The 27,387-nt window shown below is 37.4% G+C and overlaps 2 protein-coding genes across 11 annotated transcripts in view; both read right to left on the bottom strand.

The window, feature by feature from the left end:
- Positions 1-1,566: 1,566 nt before the first annotated feature.
- mdm4 (MDM4 regulator of p53) lies at positions 1,567-14,750 on the bottom strand. Of its 3 annotated transcripts, none has more exons than XM_067388200.1 (11): positions 14,592-14,750; positions 13,960-14,057; positions 12,731-12,805; positions 12,494-12,627; positions 10,121-10,170; positions 9,594-9,658; positions 8,310-8,415; positions 4,861-5,021; positions 4,562-4,750; positions 4,405-4,473; positions 1,567-3,751 (listed from the first exon to the last, which is right to left on the bottom strand). In XM_067388200.1, the coding sequence occupies exons 2-11, from the start codon at positions 14,038-14,040 to the stop codon at positions 3,188-3,190; spliced, it is 1,494 nt and encodes a 497-aa protein (XP_067244301.1). In that variant the 5' UTR covers positions 14,041-14,057; positions 14,592-14,750; the 3' UTR covers positions 1,567-3,187. The 3 variants fall into 3 exon arrangements, with proteins under 3 accessions (XP_067244301.1, XP_067244303.1, XP_067244302.1); XM_067388202.1 differs by having other exon boundaries at positions 4,562-4,735; XM_067388201.1 differs by having other exon boundaries at positions 14,396-14,746.
- Positions 14,751-17,935: 3,185 nt separating this feature from the next.
- Positions 17,936-27,387, bottom strand: part of atp2b4 (ATPase plasma membrane Ca2+ transporting 4) — a 146,621-nt gene continuing 137,169 nt past the window's right edge. For 7 of the 8 annotated variants that reach the window (XM_067388191.1, XM_067388195.1, XM_067388193.1 and 4 more), the window contains one exon: positions 17,936-24,596. In XM_067388191.1, coding sequence (XP_067244292.1) covers positions 24,354-24,596 — 243 coding nt within the window. In that variant the 3' untranslated portion in view covers positions 17,936-24,353. The remainder of the gene's footprint in view (positions 24,597-27,387) is intronic. The other variant, XM_067388197.1, reaches the window with a different exon arrangement.

Below are 27,387 nucleotides of genomic sequence, written 5' to 3'. Positions count from 1 at the left end.
AGACTTATATTACATATTTAAAAAAAAAACGTTTGATGGCACCTTTAATTCTTAGTTCAAGTTAACTAAAGTAATGAACTAATGAAACCTTATTGCAGACAGGGACATAACTTTACTTTTTTTTTTTTTTTTTTAGAAAAATATTTTTCACAAAACAGTAACACAAATAAATTCTTACAGTACTGTCAAAAAATTATAGACTGTGCACATTTTGTTAAATATTTTCCACAAATGAAGTGCCACAGAGACATGAAAAAAAATTAAGAAAAAATATTTATATGCAATAATTATTGTTATCCAATAAAATGGACATACCGAAGTATAGCGAAAAGCTTTTAACATTTAATTTTGGTGAACCACGAATCACAGGAATGACTCATAAGTGAAAACATGTACAGGCAGATCTAAGCTGTGGCATTAGCAGCCAACGCGTCAAGCTGTTTCAGGATTTCTGATAAGTATTTATCATAAGGGGAATCTTATTTAATGAAATTCATGTTATTGCCTCTGCATACATGACAGTAATGGATAAATATTTGAGCCTGGCTGAACCAAAAATATGCAACAGCTAGGAAACGCTACCTTGGGCACGTGGTCAAAAAGCTCCTTCATGAATTGTCAATACCAATTTCTCAACCACCGCATCTTCCTTAGAGGCACATATTGTAAACAATGTTGGAGAAAGATACCTAAAAAGACAAAGGGAGCGCTAATGAACATGTCAGCCAGGAGCCTGCATAAATACCACCAAAACTGCCTGCGTAAACAACGGCCTGTGCATGTAAAGGAGAGAGAATAAATAAACCAGAAGGAAAGACAATAAAAATGGAAAAATAATTACAAACGTAGTTTCTTCTTCATTGAGATCAAAAACCATGACAAAAGTAAAGAAAATGTCAAATTGAAGCTCGAAACGCTTCTAATCGTCTCGTCCTTCTACTAGTGATGTGGTAAAGGACATTGAGCTGTTTATGTGTGAACCTTTGAGCGACCAGCTACTGCCAGTTTAACAGATCTAACCTGATGGTAGGCCCATTAAGACGAAGGCCTGAGATGGTGAGATTAGAGGTGCGATTAGAGGAAGAACCCAATTATCCTTCAGCATGGAGACTCGCCCCTCGAGACACTTCCGTTATTGATTTCCTATTACATCACTGCTTCCATTGGACAGAAACAAGCAGAATTTCATGTGAAGTTCATGCGTTCACACAGCCTTTAGACACACCAAGAACTTAACCAACATTTTAATGCACAGAATATGCATCATAAACAAAATTGCTTTTGTGTTCATCAAAATAAACAATTTAAATGAAGGTTGGAATATTCAAAAGCCAACCTCAAAAGGGAGCAAATGAAAGTCTGTTACTGCCTCCTTGTGGTAGAAAAAAAAAAACCAAACAAACAAAAAAAACAAAGAAACTTACCTTTTATTTGGCAACAGATGTATAGTACTAAAGGTTGCCTAACAAAGTTCCATCTGGTGTAAAAGATGTCGAAGATTTATGCTCTGAAATGCATGGCTGAAAAATATAGCAACGAGGCAGAGTAAAAATGAACAAGAGCATTATTCACTGGTTTGATTATTTATTTTACATTTAAAAAAACAAACAAAACAATTACTGTTCATACTAAATCCAAGCAGAAAACATGTCTGGATAAAACAAAAACAAACTTCATTACATAATTGCATTGGCATAGGATGAATTTGTTTTCGATTCCATACTATGAGGCATAATGGCAGTGAAATAGCAGTTTTTGTACCACACAAGAAAGTTCAGGTAAATTTGGATGGGATTTTAATACAGCTTCCACATCCTCAAAAAGTAAATAACACAGCATTAATTAGAAATAAGCAAAGCTAGTCCCATGCGTTTAGTGCGTGTGAAAAGATCTTTCGCCCTCTGGTGGCCGAGGACAACAGAATTCCTCTTCAAAGAGTCCTCTATGGCTGCGCTCAAATACACAACCGAGACCGAATCCACTTTGTTATGGAAAACAACGCAGTGCTAAGAAAAGCAGAGGACAATAACCCTAAAATCCCACATAACAGAAGTGCTCTAGTAAAATTCACTGAACACTGCCAACAATACAGATGACCTTTCTGCAAAATAAAGCAATATTTAAAAACAAACAAACAAAAAGTATGGCAGGCATTGCTTTCAAAACACTTTTTTTGTCCCATAAATGTCATCTCACCTGGCAACTCTATGGAAAAAAAGAAATCCTTCCACTAACCGCTCTCATAAATGTTACTTCATAAAACATTAAACACGTACGTGTGTGTGTGACAGGAAACCTGAATTAATAGGGAAGGCAGAGGGCTGAACAGATTGAGGACTATTTGTGCTTTATCATCATATCTGTTCAGGTATAGAAAAACAGCAACAAAAACAAACCAACAAACAAAGGAACAAGTAGGAGCTGAGCATCATAAGCAACCAAAAGAAAGGTTTGGAAGCAAAAACCACGGTCATTGGCCTAATTACACTTTTCTATTGTACCTCCTCCACATGAAAAGGTGTTTTAATACTTCACAATCTATAATACAATTGGTTCTTCTCATAGAACAGGAATGACTTGCAACTGTTGACTGATCATTCAAACTTAAGTTTTTAAATAAATAAATATAATCTGTTTAAAGCACAGATGTCCAAAGAAAAATCTTTCACCAGGTCAACTCGATGCTTTAGTTTTTAAGTGCCTGAAATCTGCAAGGGGAAAAATCTTCTAAAATAAAGTAAAACCAAAGTTGTCCAGGTACACTGAAAGGCCATTCAAATATGCTATTACAAACTGACTGGACTATTTCAAGGTTAGGATTTTAACTGTTTATCCATATCTTCCCACTAAGGCAGTAGCATATTGTGGTGGCTAACCCTCTCTTTCACCTGACAGAAAGCAGATGCAAAGAGATCACTTTTCCTTAAGCCAAGTTATGGTAACAAAACAATGGCGAACCATTAATATGAGGCCAGTTTCTTTAAATTACATTCTGTACATTATTTATACTTGATTTGTACTATACAATAAAATTATTATAGATAAATTGTTTTTTTATTTTTATTTTAGCCCATCAACGGTTTGTCAATTTCCCTGTGTTTATGTACAAGGAAACATATATATATTTTTTTTTTTAAGCAGCAAGTGAGTGTGTGTTTAATACATGCGCGCCTTTAAGATATTTCGGTCATGCTATGAAGGTTTTGATGACCTTCTGTATAACCTGGCCACAGCCTGGGCAAGGAGCGTGAAATTTGTGCAGCTTGCGGGCACAGGGGAAACAGGTGATCAGGTGAGCTGTGCGGCCGTGGATGATGTTGCCGTTTCGCGGCCGCACTCGGCACAGCTTGCAGGGTTCTAGCATGGCCTCGGGATGGCATTCTGTTTCCATGTCCAGCGTGTCCTGGCTGTCACCCTCTGAGCTCTCCTGTAAGTGGTGGTGAAGCCGGGAAGGACCCTTTCCTTTAGACGACGAAGCGGATGATGGGGGGATGTTTCTAGAGACGTGGTGCGAGGGGAGGACGACAGGGTCAGACACCGTCCTAAGGCAGTCAGGCATGTCGATTCCATCATCCTCCTCGTCTTCCTCCCTCTCAGGACGTGAACTGCAGATGGGGATGTCTGGAACAGAAATGGAGTGTACGAGACGAGGACAATCCTTGTACCAGTCTTTCCGCAGAGCCCAGCAGCGCATGCAGTACCGTTGAAGAGGGGTGTTAAACTTGCGGCACTCTGAGCACTGCCATGCATCCTGCCAGAAGATAAGATCATTTAAATAAGATATGCCTTTTGTGTATGTGTAACTATTTAAGTAATTACTATTATAATAAACTATATATATATATATATATATATATATATATATATATATATATATATATGTGAATGATAAACTTACATGTAATCAAACAATATTTTAATACACCCTATAAATCGTATTTTTTTCCATTATATTTTAACATTCAAAATTTGGGGCCTATAAGATTTTATTCATCAAGATTGCATTAAATTGATCAAAAGAATTTTTATTTCAAATATGCTGTTGAAATGCTGTTCTTTTCAATCATCTATTCATTAAAGAATCCTGAAAAAACACTGTTTTCACTAAAATATTAAGCAGGAAAACTGTTTAACAATGAAAATAATAAAAGGTTTCTTGAGCACCAAATCAGCATTTAAGAATGATTTCTGAAGGATCATCTGACACTAAAGACTGAAGCAATGGCTGCTGAAATTTCTGCTTTGCCATCATAATAGAAAATAGATATGATATACTTTACAATATTAATGTCTTTCCTGTATTTTTAATCACATAAATGCAGCCTTAGTGAGAGTATTTAGATATTCATTCAAAAAAACGATGATTACTAATAAAGAACACAATTTTCCTGATGGTGTGTCTACCTGTGTGGAGATCTCAGTATCGGTGTCATCACTTAAACACTGAGAGTCTTCATCCTGTTCTTCTTGCATCTGAGAGTGAAAATTAGCTGGTTATGATGAGTCAATCATCTTAAAATAATAGTCAGTGAAGAAAAAGAAAAGAAAAAAGTAACATTACCTTCCTATCATCTTTACTGTCTTTCCCAGTTTCCTCTTCTTCATGTGGAGACTCTGCATCACTTCCCTGCTCCAGCACCGCCTCCTTCATCTCCACACTCACTTGCTCGCTTTCTGCCTCATTTAGGAACCAAAGATCATCTGTGGTGTCAGAAACGATGGCCGTGTCCTCGTCCTGTCCGGGAGAGAGCTGTTCCCTCAGTCTAGTTGTGTGACAGTTTCACTACACTGACTACAATAAAGTTCTTTATGAGTAAGAATGGCCATATGAATTATTTTCGGTGGAGCTTGCCCTCTTACTTGATTGGTGTGAATATCAGTTGAGCCGTTGCTTCGGCGAGTATAATTACTTCGCAGGTTACCCAGAAACCACCAGGGCAACCCAGAAAGGTCCCACTCTTCCAAAGTCACATCCAGCTTTGGCCGTTTGCAAGCAGACCTGGGCAAGTCATCTGAGGAGTCTGTAAGGATAGAGAGGTATCTGATCTAATGTACATTTTTTATTTTCAAAAATGAGACATGATATTCATTACTAGGGCTGGGCGATATATCGAATGCTTTTGTCACGCGCATTTCGTCAGTAAAGCCGGTTCCCTGATTGCCGCTAAATCGCCATCACCTGCTTTCAAATGAAGCGGCATTTAATAGACAGAGCCGTAGTTCACTGATAAGCCATGCAATATCGCGTTCAATATCGATATGAATCGCCGTCGATATTGAACGCGATATTGCGTGGCTTATCAGCATTCGATATATCGCCCAGCCATATTCATTACACAGACCTGCCAACCTTGGAAAAAATTCTCGAGTACCAGTGTGACGGGACAGGACACGTTTTATTTTTATTTTATTTTTTTTATAGTTTTGAGAATACAATACAAAGCACAAACACACCCATCTTCGTTAATTAATTTTGACTGTTAAAGTTTTATAATTTGACAATTAAAAATTTCACTACACCTGCTCAAAAGCATTTTTTTTATTCATGATTAATATTGCATTGCATAATGTGTGCTTATACAAACTGACAACCACAAGTGAATCACATTCACATATTTAATATGGACTAAAAATTTGTGTTTGCAATTTCAAGTAGGCTCTATTTACATACAACTAACCTGACAGTTGAGTCCTTTACACAGGTTTTGTAATGAAAACTAGTCTAAAATTAAGAAACCCTTAGAAAAGAGTAAACATTGAGTTAACGTGATTCATTTAAAATACTTAATTTATTATTCCAATATCCAAATATGCTAAAATATTTGGATATTAGAATAATATTGGATATAAATCCCACAGAAAAAAGGTATCTATTTGTAACATGCTGTATTTGAACAAGACAAACATTCGCTAATTAAAGGTTAGCCAATACAAACATATTTATCCACCTGTTTCCGCGGGGCACTACTGTAAAAGAGAACGTGGGTACAACTTCCGGTGAGGCGGCGGAAGTAGCATACCAATGGTATTTTGTGTTCTAATTAGCAAAGAGGCTAAGTGTTTTTTGGATCATTGTTTACTTTGTAAAGTTTCAAATCTTTATGAGATGTCGTTACGGTGCTCAGGGACAACATCTCAGTTTACTACATTAATATCACAATACAATAAACAGTTTTCGTGCCCTTAATTGCCCTTTACTTTACTGACCTTCCACAAAAGTGCTGCTGCATGACTAGAGCATCCTGACCCTGCAATACATGAACAACCCGCTGTCTGTACTTCACCTGTCACTGATGCACCAAAGCCTTATGATGTTATTGACTCCTAATGTGTCGTGCGTGCCAGAGCCAGTCACGTTTCCACTGTATGCGATGCTAAAGGCTACTTATGTTAACCACTGCGATAATACACTTATGGAAAATATCAGAGACTGCTTGAGGAATGAAGACAGTTCTTATGTGATTATAATCGTGTATTTATTTGGTTTAATGTTTTATCTGTCTCTTCCCTGTGCCTGTTGATTCCTGACAAATGCATATTTCACAGATTCACACTCCGGTTAACTCGTATAACTCATAACTCCTGTTGTCTTCTCATGAGCTCCCTCTGTTGCTCTGGCTGAAAGGATCAGGATAGACGGAGAGATCGCGCAAACATCCTCGGATATCAATCATCGCATAATTTAGAGGAAAATCAATAGAAAGTCTCAGAAAAGTGACGTAAACATAGGGTATGTTATCAATATATTTCTAAATGTGTAAGCCTTTAGATTTAAAAGCCTTAATGGAATTGTTTTTTGCATTCTTGTGATCGCAAATAAATGGAAGCAGGCGCAACTGAATAGGTCTGTGTTTTCTTTTTATGTCAGTATAAATATCAGTTAGATTAAGCATGATTGATGTGCACTCCTGACATAAATTAATACATTACTATTACTGTAACTTTTTTTATTGTAAAACATTGTTCAAATATTGATGCCGGAATCTTAAATCTTTAAGTAAAAAACAAACGTTCGCAAGTTTGGATCGTTAAATCTTGAATCACTGTCAACTGTTGAATGAATGAGTGTCACGTCCAGCTTGTTTACTTCGAACCGGAAGACGCTCCCACGTTTGACGCAAGGCCTCATGGGGCGTAGGAAACTTGTGGATAGAAAACATTAAACAGTGAATAGACAGGACCCATAAGTGCAAAACGAATAGAGTATTCAAGAATATAAAGAAGTTAGTTATATAACGAGGGGTTGTGTTAACTAAAGAGTCCGCCATTTACCGAATCTTAACAACATGGGTGGATAATTAAAAATGTTTTCTGACAAAAAAAAATAACAAGAACAAATTTTAAACCACGGCAATTTTCATTTTACAATGATCTTCCCTCTCTGTGCTCACGCGCGTTTGTGTGTATGAGAGAGCTCGCGCAGCACTGAGACAACGGTGCTTTTAAATCCATAAGTAACTAATGTGCTAGTTTTCATACAAAATAAGTAGGCTATGTAACATAATTAGGTACTTTAGTTAGTATTAACACAATAACGCAACATGTAGGCTATACGTTTCTCAACACTGAGAATAAATAAATAAACGCCTGTTTCTCCAGACTCGCTCTTGTCAGTCAGTATACACATCACAGCACTTTCATAATCACTAAGCCATATAGCGATTTCAATTTTATTTAGATTTGTTGTTCAACATTACTTGAGCATTTTCTACCCGTTTACCTCAAGGAATCAGAAGTACCGTGATGTACTGTCCTCGCCTGAGAATTCAGTCACTGAGACTGCAAGAATGGAAGGAGGATCGCGCGGGATTTTGTGTTGCTGTCGATTTGCGGTCTCTTTGTATTGATAGGCCGTATGCATTTGTCAATCATCCCCGCTTGCTATTTGGGGAAATGAACCCAGCGATATGATTGGTCAAACTCTTTATTTTGCTGGATTTGAGTACTACGCGCGCACAGAGGACTCACCGGGTTTTTGTGTAGTATAGAGTGACAAAACGTACCAGCGTACTTTGAGGTCAAAATGCGTACTTGGTACGCAAAATGCGTACATGTTGGCAGGTCTGATTACACTGTCTAAAGCAGGGGTGTCCAAACTCGGTCTTGGTGGGCCGCTGTCTTGCAGAGTTTAGCTCCTTACCAAAACACACATGCCTGGTAGCTGCCTGTACGCATAAAAACCTTGATTAGCTGGTTCAGGTGTGTTTAATTGGGGTTGGAGCTAAACTCTGCAGCACAGTGGCCTTCCAGGAGCAGGATTGGACACCCCTGGTCTAAAGTGAGTGCAGTATTTGTTGGTTCATGCTGACCTTCATCAGGATCGCGTGGCCTGCGCTGTGAGCAGCTCTGGGTTGCACCAGTGCTGGTACTGCCAGCAATGAGAGCCTGTCCAGAGCTAATCGACACACTGGACACCTACACAGTAAGGAAAAAGCCGAATCAGCACATAGTAATGACATGACACTCGGTAGGACGGCAGTTCCTTCACAGCAGGTGCCCATGGTTGTGGCAACAAAAGGCCACATCCTCACAAGTAGTGGAAGGTGAAAAATAATAGTAAGTTTCTAAAAAAAAAAAAAAAAAAAAAAAAAAGTTTCTTAAAATGGATCACAAATGATGAAGATATTAGACACCACTGCTGTTGTAATGTTTTCAAAAGTGCAGAGTGGTAGCAAACAGACAGACATCTGGTACCTAAATTATATACTAATATGTAATATCAAAAAAAAGAAAAAGAAAAAAGCAAATCCAAAATCATAACACCTTTCAAAGTTCAACACCTTTCTATTTAAAATCCTGTGAATAGCGCAAATGCACGATGGTACCAGGAACCTCATCCCAGACTGATTTTCCCAACCCCACCTAACTTCAGTCTGCCAACACACAACCGTAAGGTGTTAAATATAGATGGGTGTATGACAGAGGGGTGAAGAGGGCCAGTGAACTGAGAAGGAATCTGCAGTCCTTCCGAAAGGGGCAGCGACGCAGAGAAGGAAACTCTGAGCGACAAACAGAGACAGGTACTCTGTCCCCCAGCAGCCAGGCCCATGCTGGTGGCTTCTCCGGAAGGACCACCAGGCCAGGCCGGCCGTGGGGAAGTACAGAGACGGTGCCACTCTGTACAGATACGACTGGCGGAGACAGCTGCCGCCCTCCCCTTCATGGCAAACAGGCTACTGATCATGATGCAATACTTCACACAAAAATGCATTGTAGCAAAACTTTGTGCAACTACAATGGAAAGAAAGGATGTGAAAGATTGGGAAGACAATCACTGACATTTAAATAACTGGTCGATTAGAACATAAATAAAAAAGGGGAAAAGCTAGCAACAAATGTAAAAGGTCGCTGTGAGTACTGTTTGATGAAATAAAGCATAAAGCTAAATCATATAAAAAATAAACATATGGTACCCAAATGCCCCCGTACAATGCACTTTTATTAGCCTTTCATTTAAAAGCAAAGCTCAAATAACAAAATTAATCATTAAATTTATCACAAAAGGATTCAATTTGATTATCTGATCAATTGTTTGCCATGAAGAGGAGGAGTAACAAACACTGTTTCTCCTGTGCACCATGCTGTAGTTTTACCTGACCAGGATCTTCACTTGGAGACTCATTAGAATCCTTGCCGACAGAAAGATTCTTTGCTGCATCTGTATTTCAAATGAGACACAGTAACAAAACAAAACAAAAGAAAAAAAACTGCCCTTTATTCACCAAGCACACGTCAATCACACTTGGCCCAGGCTTAATGCCTAAATTAGTGGTGCAAAATTGTGAAGGTGTGTGTGCACTGTTTTTTAATATTATTACTATTTAATATTTTAACTTTTAAGAAAAGTTTAGAGTTCCTGTATGAAGTGTATTGCACAGTACACGAACCTGATAATACAATCAAAGTTGAAACCATAAAAAAAACAAGTTTACATACCCACTGTAGCATAAACATCACATTCAGACATACAAACACACACCTCAAAATGAAAGGTGGGGCTAATCAAAATAAGAGAAAGCAAGAGAGTGAAAGTGCTAAATGACAGTGAGACAAGTCTGTCAGACATTTTATTACTCAAGATCATTCAAAATAAATTCAACAACAAGAGGGATGGACTTACCCGAATTATTCAAAATAAACAAATTCCTCTTCAACATCTCATACACAGGGCTACAAAAGGCAGAAAAGAAAGATGTAAATACCTAAAATATATTGATTTCTCTATAGAACACAAAAGCTAAGAGATCGGGCGATGCATCGACCAGGGCAATTAATCAGCTGGTTAAAAAAAAAAAAAAAAAAAAAAAGAGATCTCTCAAAACATAATATTTTATGATCCACAGCAGGACAAATAAATAAATAAATAATCATACAGGTTTGGATCGACATGAGGGTGACTAAATGGTGACTTAACAATTAAAGGTGTAGTAAGCGATTTCTGAGAAACATTGTTGAAAGCACCACAACACACATGTAGCCAATCAGCAGTAGGGGGCATATACACTCATGATGGAGGAGGAGAGAGAGTGATCAAGAGATTTGAGGAAAGACCGTTAAAAGAAAGATGGCTGAGAGATATTACAGTATAGAAAAGGTATTCACTTCAACTAAGATAAAGAGACATCCAGGGCCTATCCCAAATGTCACACTTCATATGCACTTGTGGTCTTGCAACCCAGGACTTACTCATTCAGACATTTACTGCCACCTACTGGCAGTTTTAGTTTCTTATTTAGGGTATTATTTAATTGGGGAAAAATTATTTCTTATTTTGGGGATAAAAACCCTCATGTCATTTCACACCTGTATGACCTGTATGTATGTATTTTGCGGAACATAAAAGAAGGTATTTTGAAGAATGTTGGTAACTAAACTGTTTTGGTCTGTAAATACATGTAAATAATTCAGATCCTGCTTCTGAAAAACAATGTCTGTTGCAGCATAAAAGTTTGTGTAATAGATTCTATGTTGAATAGAAAAAAAAAATATATATATTATTATATATTTATTTATTTATTAGGGATGTGTCACGATTTTCGAATATTCGATTAGTTGATTTAATTATAGAATATCGAATAGATATGTGCGATTGTCGTCTTAAAAAATCCTCATGTTTTCAATGGTGACACGCTCACAGACGGTGGTGCGCGCGGCCAATAACGCACCTAAAGCTGCTTTCATTCAACTCTTAGACAACAGCAGAACACAGACTGTGCCATCATTCAGGCTGTTCACAATGTTATAACGCGTTTAGACAGCCTAAAATCAATATGGCTTTAGGTAGGCTTGTTGCGATAGTTGGTGTTGCCGGTGTTCAGGAACAACACCGGTATCATTGTCACCGCTCCCGAAATGGCGTTAATTTGAAAGAGAAAGTAAAATCCCCTCGGTCATTCATGGTGCATGTCCACTGGTGGAGAGCAAGCGTTTTCAGTTTATTTATGTGGTAGCTCAACATAGGAATTAATTGAAAGCACTCGCTCTGCTTCGCAACGTTATGAATGGCCGTGCGGATTTTACTTTCACTTATATTAACGAACATATTAATATGTTTCAGCATATTACAATCATTATATGGCTTGAGTTAAGACAGCATATTCCCCAATGAAGTTGTGAATGAATTCCCAATGAATTCCCCAAACAGTTTATCAATATCATACTGAAAGCGTGAATAGTCTCTCTCCCTCTCTCTCTGTTTGTGTGTGCATGCATGCGTGCGTGCGGGGGAGGGGTGCGATTTTCGAATAATAATCGAATTAGGGCTGGGCGATATATCGCATGAGATTGTCACGCGCATTTCGTCAGTAAAGCCGGTTCCCTGATTACCGCTAAATCGCCATCACCTGCTTTCAAATGGAGCGGCATTTAATAGACAGAGCCGTAGTTCACTGACAAGCTACGCAATATCGCGTTCATTATCTGTTCAATATGTCTATTAAATGCCACTCCATTTGAAAGCAGGTGATGGCGATTTAGCAGCAATCAGGGAACCGGCTTTACTGACGAAATGCGCGTGACAATTGCATGCGATATATCGCCCAGCCCTAAATCGAATAATTCCCAGCGATTTTCAAATATTATTTTTGCTTGAAATGCCCATCCCTAATATATATATTTCTTTGTAAAGCTACTTTTTGTAAATGTCTATTTGATGTTTTTATCATTTAACACAACAATCACTTTAAATGATCATTTGGGGGTAATTTCTCAGCAAAATTTGAGTTGCAATTAATTAATCGACACGTCATGTAACTAAATAGATTAAAATGTTTAATCGCTTGACAGCCCTATATATATATATATATATATATCTATATATATATATATATATATATATATATATATATATATATATATATATATTAGATTGACCATCAGCCAACCAGCTATCTAGATATCGTCAGCCATCGATGTTGAAGGACGACTCGAATGGAGAGAGTGGACTCTATTTTCTCTTCCATTTAAATCTCTTTATTGGAGGCTATGAGCTCACCTGGGGTTCTTAACGGAAAAGCTCCCCACTTCTAGTAGCTCTCCGAGTGGGTCATCTTGACAGTGGACGATGTGTTGTCTCTGTTTGTCATACAGCTGTTTCATCATGATGTACTGACCCAGGTAGTGCATGACCTAATCAAAAACACTGCAGTTATTAAATGTACCTTATCAAGCAGTTCAAACTTATCTACAGCACATGTCAATCCGCAGAAGTCAGTTCATTCACACTCCTCACCTCCTTCAGGGTGAACACCTCCTCCCGAGCACCTGCTACTCTCAGGATCTGGAGTAGAGGAGCTCTGGGGTGGACCTGCAGGAGGAAAAAAGCCATATGTTTAACACTATGAAGCATTGAAAGGCCTCTAAATTATCAACATGACCAGAACTTTACTGAAAAACCTGCTGCACACAATGCACTACATGCCTTCTGATTGATATTTTGTTTATTTTTTAGTAGGTTAAGGGCCTTTCATAGCATAATTGTAAAAATGTGGCTGTGGTACACGTGTCTTTTGGATGTGAAATCTTTAATGAGCTTTAGAAAGTAAATAACTTTTATGCTGTTAATATTTCAAGTACTGGACTGAACTTACTGAACTAAAGCAACTTAGGCTAGGCTTACTGGTAGCACTTTACAATTAGTTAAAATTAGTTAACCATATTAGTTAGCATAAACTAAGAATGAACTACAGCATTTATTAATGTTAGTCATATCTCAGCATTTACTAACACATTTTTAAGATCAAAAGTTGTTTCTGTTAACATTAATAATGCACTGTGAGCTAACATGAACATCTTTAACTAATAGTAACAAAGGTTAATAAATGCTGAAAAAATATATTGTTCATTGTTAGTTCACAAATGAGACCTTATTAAGTGTTACTGGTTTACTTGATTATATATCACTTTTTAGAAAAATCATGTTAAAATGTAAGTATCAAATATGTTACAACAAACTTGTGTGAGGACCATTTGTTTGTACATCTCTCTCAATCATAATTGTATTGCATTATATATTTTACATCCCAGAAATTAAAATAATTTAAATACAATCTTTAAAAGACATATTATTGGAAGATACAGAGTGACAACTGCTTACTTGCAGTACATGCATTTTGTGTAAGCAGTCTGTTAAACTGTTATAAAAGTGTCACTGATTTACATCACAAGCTATCAGAATATCACTTTTTGGCCATAAGTATCAGCAACTGCAGCAAATTGCATATTTTTGCTCAGTCTATGACTAAAATTGGGAATAAAATTGATGTTTTTTTCACAAGCGTAAGCTCCATATTCTCAATTCATCATACTATATAAGCCATAAAAGCCAGATGTAAAAAATATGATTTATGCACAATTTAAAATGATGAATTATCTCTTCAAAAGGTTCAATAAACTCTTCCATTTTTAAAAAAAAACCCAAAGACTGAATTAATATAGAGTGAATGTGCATTAGTTGCTCACCTGAGTCCCTTCCCCTGGAAGAGTCCTGCATGAAGAGCTTGACCCCGTCAACTGAGATGACGTCGATGACAATGAGGTCATGATTGAATCAATAATAACTGTAAGGAAACCCATTTATATTCAATACAACGCCAACGTCTGATGTATTTATACCATCTTAGGGCTGTGTCTCAAAACCTAGGGAGCTGACAATCTAGACAACATTTTTGACCATCATATGTGCTTCCTCGTTCAAAGGCTGACAGCTCAATAGAAATACAACACATGTACAATACATCCAGTGCACTCAAGCACCTGTTAACCACGTTTAAAAAAAAAAGAGAGAATCCAAAACTAATGTATTCTCACGAAGGCGTCACAATGTACCCTTCAGCTAACGACCCAAAAACATTTCACGCGCATATAACATGTTTAAGACTAAAATGACTTTACTTACCATTATCTTAGTTGTGGCATGGGGATAATAAGATAAGTTGTGATAGCTGGCTGGATAAGTTTCAAATATCCGTAGCTGAAGCGAGGATGCTAGGCTAACGTGCGCGAGCTATTAGCCCGCGACATTCAGAAGCATAGAGCCGTTAACATTTAAACTAGACCTCGCGTGATAGTGCTAGTATTGTACTCACACTCACCGTATTATCTGTGAACGATTACATGGTTTCCAGATTTTAAAGAATAAGACTTTGCTTAAAGAAATGGAGAAGTGTGTGGGGTTTTTAAGAACAGTTGCAGTCAGTTGAAGTTGACGTGGTGTGTGTCGTCAGCACGGTTGCCAGACCTCACAAGCAGTTCCCTGTTTCTAAAGTCAAAAAGTTATTGGTTCTGCCTAATGGCGGCGCTATAAGGACCCTTGTGTATATTTTACTGCATATTCCCCACCGGGGCTCATCCTCAGAAATAAATAAGTTCCATCTTTCTCTGATAGACGAGTCATTCTACGAAACGGGTGCCATTTCCATTTCGCATTTTTTCAATTTTTTTTTAAAACAAACCTACAACTTGAAAGATGTGGTAATCCTCCAAAAATCATATTTTCCCACCTCAGGCACAAAATCTTTATTAATATAATTCTTTTTATTCAGGCAAGGAAGCCATTCTTGTACCACCCCGTCACAGACAATATGTATGCCATTGGAGTAGAAAAACAAGAAATAGATTTTTAAAATCTAATGTTGTCCGTTTTTTGGAAACCATCAATAGAATGTCGTAATTTAATATATATTTGTTTTTATTCATAGATTTTTAATCTTGAAATATGAATTCGACGTTTCAATGGCCTTGTTTGTAGCCTACTGAAAAAATGAATTCACTTAGAAAATACAAATTTACATTTATCTGATTAGTCCACACAACAAGAACATCATTCAACATTAAGTTATGTAATATTTCATTTTCTTTACATAAACTTTTAACAAAATGACCCTGTGAGGGGGTGGTAACTGATGCAACTAATTTAACTATTTGTGGCTTGTGTTTTGAATATAGCCTACGTTTCCCTGCATTTTGCTTGTGACTTGATTATGACTATTTCGTTTTTTTTTTTATTTTATTATTATTATTTTTGTTTATTAGAATGGTATATTCTAATTCAATTCTGTAAATTAATTTTTGCTTGCACAGGCAATTTAGCGGATTTAATTTGATTTGCCGACATGCGAAATGTCTGCAGTTATTTATATATTTTTTTAGGTTCATTGATCCCAAATGCTTTTATTCATTTTCTTCTGTATCTTTGTGTGGTGTTCTGTAGCCTACATCGTGGATGTGAATGTTTATCCACATTGCCTTTCATTTCAATTCATTGTTGTTTTCAAGTCATTGTTACTTGCATTTATCTCTTGACAGACAGTTTTGGTTGCTTTATTAGAGAGTTGTTTCTCTGTGCTGTGTGTGAAAGAAAATAAAAGTTGTCTTAAAGGTGCTAAAGAGGATCTTTTTGTCGACTGAGAAACCAAGGACTGTTAGTGAGTTTTTGAAATGAGCGCATGCGTAAGAACAACCCCCCTCCTTCACAGCTCATTTCGACGGAACGCCTCCCAAAACTCGTGCACGAGTATTGGAACACGAGTGTTTACCACCGGCATTCGCTGTGTCGTGTAATTTGGATTCATTATGTCGGACTCACCGCAGGTAACTCATAATCTGTCTCCTGACAAAAACATTGCATGCGGCGCCTGTGGAGTGTGGAAAGTTACTGGAGCGTGCAGCCGCGCTCGTCTCTCACAAGGAACGTCACGGCAGTGATTGACAAGCCAGAGGGCCATTCTGATGTTTTTAAGGCCCTACCTCGTGCACAGATGATGTATATTAATATTATAACTTTCAGTGCACCTAATAAATAGTCTTTTATCAGTTAGTAAAGACAGTTTCAAGTAATATTGCAAAAATGTATAAAACAAAACATCCTCTTTAGCCTTAGCACCTTTAAGGCCCGATAGGCCTTACTGTATTTTCCGTGTCCCGCTCCATCTCGTGCACAGTTGAACGAGCTTTTCAAAGTACTTCTTTGGCCTTCAGCATGGAATCGAATCCTTTAGCACTATTAGTCGAATCTCTGCAAGACTTGACTATGTAAATATGTAGTCGGGGACACCCCTAGTTTAAATGTTAGTTTGGAAGAATGTTAATCGGAAACGGCAAGCCACAGCCAGTTTAATAAATATTAGAACCTCATGGGGGTCTGGAAAAGTCCATGAGCCTGGATTCTTTTTGGGAAAGTAGCAATTTTTTTTGAGAAAATGTAGCGATTTTTTTTTGTTGAGAAAATGTAGCAATTCTTTTTGGGAAAAGTAGCAATTCTTTTTTTAGGAAAGTAGCGACTTAAAGGTCCCATTCTTCGTGATCCCATGTTTCAAACTTTAGTTCGTGTGTAATGTTGTTGTTAGAGTATAAATAAAATCTGTAAAATTTTAAAGCTCAAAGTTCGAATGGCCAGTTTGGACTACATCCCTCTACTTCCTACTTTAATGACGTCACTAAAACAGTTTTTTGACTAACCTCCGCCCACAGGAATACACAAAAAAGGGGGCGTGGTCTTGTTGCGCTCCCACGGAGAAGAGCAAGAGTTGCGTTTGTAGAGTGTGTTTGTCACCATGTCGTCGAAACGCTGTTATTTTCACCCCGCAATCCCATCACCTTTGTTTGGCCTTCCCAGGGACGCTGTACTTAATCAATGGTTACAATTTATGTTTAACTCGGTTCCCGAAAATTATAATCCACATGTAAAACTATGTGCAGCACATTTTGCTGAGGACAGCTTCCTCAATCTCAATCAGTTTAATGCCAGATTCGCACAAAGATTATTCTTGAAAGATGGAGCAGTTCCCTCTTTGTCTGGAGAAGGCGTTATGGACCACAACCGGTAAGCTAAGCTGCTGTCGAATCACAACACAGGAACCGCTGGCACAATCAGAACTCGTTACGTATTTCTGAAGGAGGGACTTCATAGAACAAGGAAGTCATCAGCCCGTTTTTATGACAGTGGAAACAGCGGTATACAGATAGGTAAATTATGTGAAAAACATAATTCAGAAACATCCTGTTGCCTTCTGCATGTTGTCACTCCTTCTTGAGTCTCTCCATCATTGTCCAGCTCTGTTTTGAACATAAAATGGTGAACAGTTTCTGACATTTTCTATGAGTCTGCGTGAGGTAATGTGAGGCGCTGCTAAGTGCTAACACGAGCTCCTGAAACTCCGCCCTCTTCTTGAGAGCAGCAGCTCACTCTGGAGACATCAGAGACTTATTTTACAACTTTGAAAAAGTGGCGTTACCCCTTTAAATAGAAGGCATACTGTAGATTAGATAGATAGATGTGCATGAGGAAGACAGACCTAAAAAAGGATCACAACTAATCACAGCTGTAAACTTGCATCTTTGCCTAACTTTCATCCTTTTTTTTTTTTTTTGAAGGGGGTCAAGAATGACATCACAAGAAACAAGGACTTGAGCCTCATTGTATTTCAAATTCTAATGGCTTTATTTATATATATATAGATTTGTATATGTATATGTATATATATATATATATAGTTTATATAATAACTTCAATTGCTTGATTATCCTTTTTTCATTTTTGTTCTCTTAAATTTAAACGACAGGACATAAAGAACAAGGCATTCCACATGATCATATCTTACAAAAAAGTAAAGAAAACTTGAATGTGTGCACATTACACACATACATTACATAGATAATACACTTGCGCTTGTATAAAGTAATGAAATATGGGCATGACTGAATTCACTTTGACAAAGAAAGCAAGCATACAGAGAGAGAAACAGAACGGATGAGAAAAAGAGAGAGCATTGTTATGACACCTGATAAAATAATAAATAATTCATCATATTTTAATCCAATGAATCTGTTGCATAGTTCGAAGCAAGCAGAACTGACATTTCAGCATGATAACGATTCTCACAAAAGCTAAATGAAAGAAGGGCTAAACAAAATCTGTTTTTTTTTTCCTGCCAATTAAAATGCACTGACTGCAGACACTGTTCATGACTGTCAGATAAAGATCTTCTTTTCAAACACAGACAAACTTTGTTTTCTGAATCTAAAACACATACTCGATACACTCAAGTGCACATGGACAATTAATGAAATGCTAATTCAGCTGCTTATGGTGATTTTTCCCATCATGCAGCATGAAGGTTGACACAGCATGGGTCAACTTTACATGAATATAAACATGGAGCTCACCTCACACTTTGATGATGGAAAACAAACCAAATAAATCCAACAAGAACATTTTGAGTCAACTTCTCATTAGACACGGATTCAGTAACAGTATATCCCCCTACTGTCACCTTATAGCCCTTAAAACTACATTACATTAGGTGAGCACATATTCTGTCATCTAAAGAGACTGTAAACCGACAGGACACTGGGACACAGAACATAGGGCTTTTTTTAGATTCACCAGTCAACATTTTAAATTAAATTATTCAAAACAAATGCAAATCAGATTCAGTCGGAATCAATTAAGGCTGCCACACTTTCCAATAACCAATTATCAGACACAGTTTTCTCATTTTTAATTGATTATTCTGAACTAAATCAATCAGACACAGTGGTGCAGGTTGTCCATGTGGTCCATTGGCACTTCTGTGATCCTAAAGATGGCATGCTTAGAGTAAAAATCACAAAACACTACTGTAAACAGATTTTTCCCCCACTACACAAAGCCCTTGTCCTTCAGAGATCTTGTTCAGCAAAACTATTAAAAATAACACAGAAACCTAATTTTAAAAGCCCAAGTTACCATTTGTGGCATGATTCTGATGAATGCCTCACATTGACAATAAATACAAAGACAGCTATAACCAAAATCCAGATATAAATGGTAATGATGTGCTGTAATGTATTTAGCATGCATTATCAAATGAGTCAGCTGGATTTTTGATTTCATGAAGACTACAGATGTTCATTGGCTGATGTAACATCTAAACCTAACTTAGATAAGTTTATTAAACAATGCTCTCTCTCCTTCTCAAAGCCCTCAATTAGAGGAAAAGGGTTGGAATAAAGAAAGTAAAGGGAATCAGTGCATTTCAGTAAAGTGAAATGGGGACTTTAAGTATGACTGTTGCCTACCTTGAAAATGCAAGTCCTTCAGCTTTACTGCGCTAGCGTCTTTCATCTTTGATGGATCATGCATGGATGAGAGGGAGCTGTCTGGATGGAGTTGGTAACCCACACAATAAGGTGATGGAACATCAAAGCTCATACCACTCTGCAATTAGGCAGTTCAATCAACAGCCACGGCTTATGGCTATAAAAGTAACGAAACGAAGCCAGAGCGAAGCGTAACTGGTAAAAAGAGACCAGAGATTGTTCAAGCACGTACTCTGGCAGTCATTCCCCAATTCCCACACCCCAGTAATTAGGAAATTTAAATGGAGCAGTGCTCTCTCATGATGTCTAGACAAGAAAAGAGATGCTTTCATCTCGTTGCAGAACATTCTTCTCTGAAATGGCATCGAGTCAGTGTGTGTTTCCTTTGCAGAGTCTATTGATAATTTGCGAGGGAGTGTGTGTGTGTGTGTTTGTGTGTCACATTCATTCTGAAAAACAAACATTTGTGGACAACTCATTCCATATGTAATCATGCAGAACATTGAACACATATATTGAACAATTACGATTTTTTTTCCAATGCAGTTTTTTTCCCCTAAGTACAGCATGGTTTAAGCTACACAGGACATTAAAAATACCAATCGCACCAGGTTGTACATATTGCTTTGAACCACCAATTTGTTTATAAGTAATGCATGCCACATAGATGATATTATGTTTATACAAAAATAACACCAGTGTATATTACTGTTTCATATGAATTACAGAAATCGGATGTTCTATTGACTGCTTTCCCCCACAATCAAATACAATTTTCATTTTCACTCAACATCAGATGTAATTGGACTAAATATATGCAAAATAAGTGGTTATAACTTAACGTTATATTCCAGTTTTAAAACACAATCTTTTATTTACAGCTGTGGTGAATCATTACCTCCCGTCCAAAACAAACAAGAACTGTAGGACAATGTCAGTAGAGTAGTAATGCGATAAAATTCAGTTATTGCACGGCACCTTGAAGCGATTCTCGGTATACACAATGCATGACAAACATGTGCAATAACAGAAATTGTTCTAAAAAGGTATTACAGGGAACCAAAAAAAATTAAAGACAATTTGATCATTCCCCCATTTTTTCTGCATTAATCATGTCCAAGCAATGAAGAAATAAAACTGAAGGGGGCATATTTCAGATCCTCATGGAGAAAGAAAAAAACCAAAACATTAGGAATTCAAAAAAAAAAAAAAAAAAAAAGGATGAAATCCAGTTATAAATTATTCTAAATGAACAAGAACAAAGACATATGTCAGAACTGACTGTACAAAGCAACACTTTGGCAGAATTTATATAAAGCTCTAACTGGAAACCATTTGACTGCTTCCACATGAAGTCAAATACATTTGTACTTTTGTGTAACATACAGTTAGTATGCTTAATTTGTATCCAGAGTATGACAAAAAAACATTTTCACAAAGACAAATTGAAGTTAAAAATGATGAAAACAGAGAATAAGTAAAAATCTCAATTATTTTCCATAGCCGACGTTGAATTTGAAGACCTCAAAACATTTAATTAACATTTCCTACTGTAGACTAATAGATTCTACTTATATTTTAACGACTTTGCACGACTTTTGCATCTATCTGTGGCTGCAGGTTTGGAGTACACAAATTGGGATAAGGCCAATAAATGCTCACTCTTCTGTTGAGAACTCGAACAGACCCCTTGAATTTACAATAAACACGTAACTTTCTCAGCTCGGACATCGAATCTGACATCGCATGTGGTTACAAACGTGGCATAAATATTTATATATGTATGAAGAGTTCATTTGCAAAAACGGTTAACTCCATTTTTATGAATTCTCACAAATCATGTTTTTTATTGTGCATTCCAAGTAATATCAATCAAACTGCAGTTGGGTTGTTTTGATTAAGTAAAAATAACTAAAATATATAGGTAAATTAAAAAATTAAAGTTCATTGAAAGTATGTTTTTTATATATATTAAAAGTTTGTTTTTTTAGCAGAAGCAGATAATTCCATCAGCGTGTTTTGGCAAAAGCAGATAACTCCACATTTCATGTTTCAGAATTAAACAAAACCCAAGTAATTGCATTTAAAACACACTCAAACTCAAGTGTGCACACAAACGCGCGCGCGCACACACACACTAACAGATCGACACACACACACACACACACACACACACACACACACACACACACACACACACACACTAACAGATCGACACACACACACACACACACACACACACACACACAGATCGGCACACAAGTACACTCTCTCTCTCTCTCTCACACACACACACACACACACACACACACACACACACACACACACAAAGAACCACCAAGGCATGTAAGTCGTGTATGGTGTTCAAGGACTTACAGGAGTCGAAATTATAAATCCTCGATTACTTTTAGTCAGCTCTGACAAAACTTCCCTCAGCTAGCGCATCTTTTTGAAGTGACTAGAAGCCTTGAATCTGAATACTGTGCGCTGATTCGCTAAAACGGACTTAGTGGTTTCTGTACACAAACAACAACAAGGGCGCTTGTCGGCTTCTCCTGTAAAACGTGAACTTGAGATGGCTGACTGGACAATACCGGCTTTTCTGACAAAATGGATTTAGGGTACAGAACGTGCTATATATGGAGAATAATGCACAGCATAGTTCATTTTTTTTAATGGCGTCTATTGGTTTTTGAAAATGAACTCTTCATATATTTTATATTATATATATATATATATATATATATATATATATATATATATATATATATATATATATATATATATATATATATATATATATATAAAAAAACTGCAATATGTACTCAACTGCTTATTTTGCTAATTTGTTATGTCACCAAACTCTCTGGCCTATACACCTATATTTATATTTTTTCCAAAATATTAAAAAGTACTTAATATAAAAATACAGAACAATTGTAAAAAAGGAACAAAACATTGAGTTTTATATGAAATTCATGCATGCTTCCCCACAATAACATACCATGTTCCACTTAAGCGAAATAACAAAAACTGCCAGCAGGGGGAAGTGCAGCATTAGCAGACTGCTGTGGAACCGTTCCGTAAACATTAAAGTGGTCCATCTAGTCACCCCCCCCTTTTTTTCTCTAGGCAGTGACTCTGTGTTTTTCTAATTTGGTTGGAAATACAAAATAAACTGCAAAAACAATGGGATATAAAAGAACAATCTATAAAATATGGCTCTGAGCAAGTAGAAAAAGGTGTAATTTGAGGAATTCATTGAACCTAGACTGGTATGAGAGGAAGGTTGGTCTGTGGCAGTAGTATGTTTTAGCTAATAAAAAGCACATGTCATTGAGGCCGCGCTTTTACGGAAACAGTCTGATTTAGTTTGTCATCCAGGTTTCAACAGAGCTCAGAGGGTCCAACAGAGGCCCTTTCTGCATGCTATTTTGTGCGAGTGTTTTCTTTCTTTTTTTAATAGCAAAAGCATGCTTACTACGTGCAGTATCCTTACCCTTGCAAGCTAAGCTCAATGATGGGATTTTGGAGCTCTATCAGTGCTGTCTGTGTAACTTGGAGCTTATGAGGAGCACAGCCTGATGTTAGATAACAAGGAGAACACCTACCTGCAGAACTGAGGTGAGAAAAAGACTGGATTTGAAAGTACACCCATAAAGAATCACTTCTATCGCATTTTTTTTTTCTGAACGAGGAAACAAAAGGAAAATTCTAGTCATTAGTCGAAATCCCATAAAGATTAGCATTGCAATTCCCATTCCTATACAATCAGACACAGATGAGCCTAAAGACAGATACATGCACACTATGGTCAGGTGCTGTACCTTTGATAAAGTACTTGGTCAGTTAGCCGGGGCATTATTTTTGAGGCAAATGAGCATTAAACAAGAGACTAGAGATGGGTGTGATTTCAATGATTTGATGTGTTGGATGACCCTCCCTGCCCCCTTAAGAGCCAATCAGGGATTCTAAACTCATAGCTATCAAACAAGTTTATTATAGTCTTTTATTCTGCTAACGTGCACTATAGCAGCCTTACATCTGTACATATAAAGTGACAGAACACCCAAAATGAGCCTAACAGCATCGTATGTCACAATGTCTGAAAACATGACAAGAATGTAGTGTGTCTGAAAACTTAAAATGTCCATTAGAGCACAAAAACATTTTAAAAACTAAAAGAACATGGGTAACTTTACTGCCATGTTTTTCAATCCACCTTAAAACAGAGCAAATTGAGAGAGAAAAGAAGATATCTATTAAAACAGCAATTGGGTGCATGAACTGGCTGTATCAGCAAAAAAACAAAAAAAACAAAAACTATGTAAATGAGAATCCTGGGACAAATAACATAAATGATTACAGCATTACACAAGACCAGAGACATGACAATATAAAAATGAGAAAACTCAGAACTGTAGAAGAGATAAAAATGCCAGTGACCGGCTGAGAGAGGGCGTTTGCCGCAGCGTCGCCCTCTAGTGTGTAAATTAGGCCATGCGTCACATGGGCTGAAGGACAGCCGCATGTACTTACAGAGCGCTGCTGCTGCCGCCGACACAGTGCAAGTCGAGAGGGGCAGAGGGGTGGGGGAGATGGAGGAGAAGAAAAAGGGATCGTGGATGCCCCATCAGCTGCTGTAGGTGCTGCTGTCTCTCAGATGTGCATCAGCAGGGCCCCACCGGTAGAGTGGTGCACAGGTTTTAAAACAGAACAAAAAAAGATGATGATTTTGGGGCAGTTGCACTGGAGAATGGAGGATGGTGGGAGGATCACACGCAGAATTCCTGGCTGTGAAGAGAGCGGTCTGGGGGTTCGCCGCCACCTCCGTTTCTGGAAGAGGAGGGGAGCTGCTCGATCTCTACACAGCCCTCGTCTATCGTGGGGACGCGGGGTTCCTCCTCGGAGAGGGGTACAAACTCAGGGTGGGACATAAAGTTATGGATGGAGCTTCTGGATTCTGGCTTCTCTAGGCCCTCGTACAGGGAGCTACGGAATGCGTTCACCACCTTAATCTGCAGCGAGGAGTTGGGAGACAGAAAGAGGAGAAAGAATTAGTGGGATCGTATTGGCGCTTCAGGGTGGGATGTGCTGAATCTGGAGGGGAACGAAAATATGGTCAGTGGTGGGAGATGATTTCATTTCCACAATAGCACTCAAGCTCCTTATGAAATATTAAACAAACAAATAAAACCCAACACAAAAACAACAGCACAGACAGTTGAATAGAAAAACAGGGATAACATGAAAACAAACCACGACTGTGATGCAATTTGCTATTTGAGGCAAGTGAATGAGGAAATCAGGCATAGCATAAAACCGTAAGTGGGACACATCCGTTTCAATCACAAGCTTCAAAACGTTACAAACAAAATGACCACAATCATAGAACCACTGCAAATTGAGACGGACAAGCAACCAATGTTTGTTTAATAAGCCATTAAGTAGCCAAAAACGGCAGATGTTCAGCATCTCTTTTGGGTCAGTGAGGGTGGGCGATACAGCAAGTTGGAACAATAAACTGGTAGAAATTGTCAACCGCAGACACTGAATGTCATGGATTTTGTAAAACGTCAAAAAAAAATAAATAAATTGGCAATCACATTTCATTCAGGGAGAAAATGAGGGAAGTTACTGTTGCTAACTCAAGCTTTTCTACAAGAGTTTGTCTTCGTCAACCATGGCAAGAAGCGATCAGATTGAGTGAATTACTGCAGAAAGTATTTAATGACATCTCTATTTATAGCCATTAATTGTATATAGTCACAAAAAAAAATACTGTTACATCTTTATAACTCATCTAAATGTGTACATTTTCAATAGAGTGCAACTTCTAGTGGTACCACTTGGCTTGGCACGGCGCGGCTCGTATAATATATATATATATTATACGTATATATATATATATAGGCTTCAGGAGAAATATATATATATATTATATATGTGTGTGTGTGTGTGTGTGTGTGTGTGTGTGTGTGTGTGTGTGTGTGAGAAAGAGAATGGCTTTTTTGGCTTCAGGAGAAATCTCATGGACTACTTTCACTGTGCTTTTTTAATTTAATTTTTTGCTTTTTTCGCCCACCTAATTTCTGCTTTTGTAAAAAAAAAAAAAAAAAAAAAAAAAAGAAAGAAGAAAGAAAAGGTAAGACCAGTGAGGGGGTGAAATCAAATCAAAGGGCATGGAGAAGAACTGTCAGGAGGCATAGTGTGAACAGATAAGATGCTGTCAAATAAATGAAACAAACATGCATGCACAAATGTTAAAAAAAGAGCTCAATTCAGATTCCTGGTTTAATTCTTTGCAGAAGCATTTACTAATGAGTATGATATGCATAAATGACTGAAGACTTTGTAGGCAGGCCTAGAAGTGTGGCTGAACTGATATAATCTCTATTTTTATTAAGTACACAGAGAGGAAAGTACTCTAGAGAGGTATGCTGCAATGCCAACAGGACAGTTTGTCAGGTAGTTTTGAGGTAATGAGATTTGACAGGCCATTGTGCATGGAGAAGAGGGATCCTTGCCCAGCGCCATACAGTCAAGGTACTGTTACTTCTGCCAGAGGATGTAATTTTTTGAAGTCAACTTGCATTTTGTGGGAAACATGACCGGTTTTTGATATTTACATATGAAAAATCAAAACGGTAAATATAAACTCTCAGTATTACAAGTAAAGACAGCATTAAAATACATAGCATGTTAATCCAGTCCTTCAAAACATATGCTCTGGGTCTCTCAGAGACTCTGTGTTGTGCAGTAAAACAAGTTATAACTAGTCAGTATAACTTGTTTTGCAAGGGTCTGGATGCTTTTCCCACAATAAACTTATGGTAACAAACATGTCTGAAGAATCGTCTGCCCTGACAGCTCAGCCAATCAGCAGTGACTTAGTCTGTTCAATCCCTGTTTATTTCTCAGGTTTACATTCTTGTACCATGCAGCCATGTCGGTCATGCTATTTCTCCTTATTTTCTCCTCAAAGCTGGAGAAAATCTCACACATAAAACCACCTATCTGTCTGTCTGTTTTTTTGGGCTATTTATTATTATTACTATATTCAGATTTTGTTATATAAGAAACAGATATTATTATTAATTGATTAAATTAAAGTTATTATTATTATTGCCACCATATGTAAGAACAAATAATAAATTCTAGAAAGTGTGGTTAGGCTCCTTTGACTTGAAACAACCACCTAACAATGATCTAGCAAACGCATAGCAACATGCTAAAAAACACTCAGAACACTTCACATTTTTGCAAAAAAATAAAATAAAATAAATAAATAAATAAAAAATTAACATTTAATGCATTGCTTGGAAGGATATAGCTGGACTACATCTGTTCATATTGACATGGCTATTTTAAAAATGACTGAACTAATTGAACCATTAATTTCCTTACAGCTGCCTATTTATTTGGATCGCTCCCATCTATAGGAAATGAACCCTCTGTCCCTATATCTGCTTTGTGATCTGCCTAACACACACACTTTCAAATGTGTAATGCAAAAGGCAACCTAAATAAGGAAGGCAGAAAAAACAGCCCTTGACTGATAGTTCCTTCTAGAATATCAATGAAGAGAGATGGAGACAGAGTATAACATGTCAGAGCAGAAGACACAAGGTATGTTGAGAGTGAGACAAAAGTAGGGCTGCAAAGGAAGGAGAGAGAGAGAGAGAGAGAGAAAGACAAAGAGAAAAGTGTGAGTGAGTGTGTGAAAGCAGTTGTGAAAAGAGGGAGAGGGGTGGTGTTAAAAAGAAAGTGAGCCAGGAGAAGAGAGAGGGGGCAAATTCCATAGGAAAG

This window comes from Chanodichthys erythropterus, chromosome 6 (assembly GCF_024489055.1).
Source record: "Chanodichthys erythropterus isolate Z2021 chromosome 6, ASM2448905v1, whole genome shotgun sequence".
NCBI classification, from domain to species: domain Eukaryota; kingdom Metazoa; phylum Chordata; class Actinopteri; order Cypriniformes; family Xenocyprididae; genus Chanodichthys; species Chanodichthys erythropterus.
Note: the sequence above shows the minus strand (reverse complement) of the source record. Positions and strands in the feature narration are given on the sequence as shown.

Excerpts from the sequence above, each read along its gene's own strand:
- mdm4 (XM_067388200.1), bottom strand. The coding sequence starts at position 14,040 with ATGACCTCATTGTCATCGACGTCATCTCAGTTGACGGGGTCAAGCTCT. Across the intron at positions 4,751-4,860 it reads CTGATATTCACACCAATCAA|CTCTCTCCCGGACAGGACGA; the intron begins GTAAGAGGGCAA and ends CTGAGGGAACAG. Across the intron at positions 4,474-4,561 it reads ACAGTAAAGATGATAGGAAG|ATGCAAGAAGAACAGGATGA; the intron begins GTAATGTTACTT and ends TTTCACTCTCAG.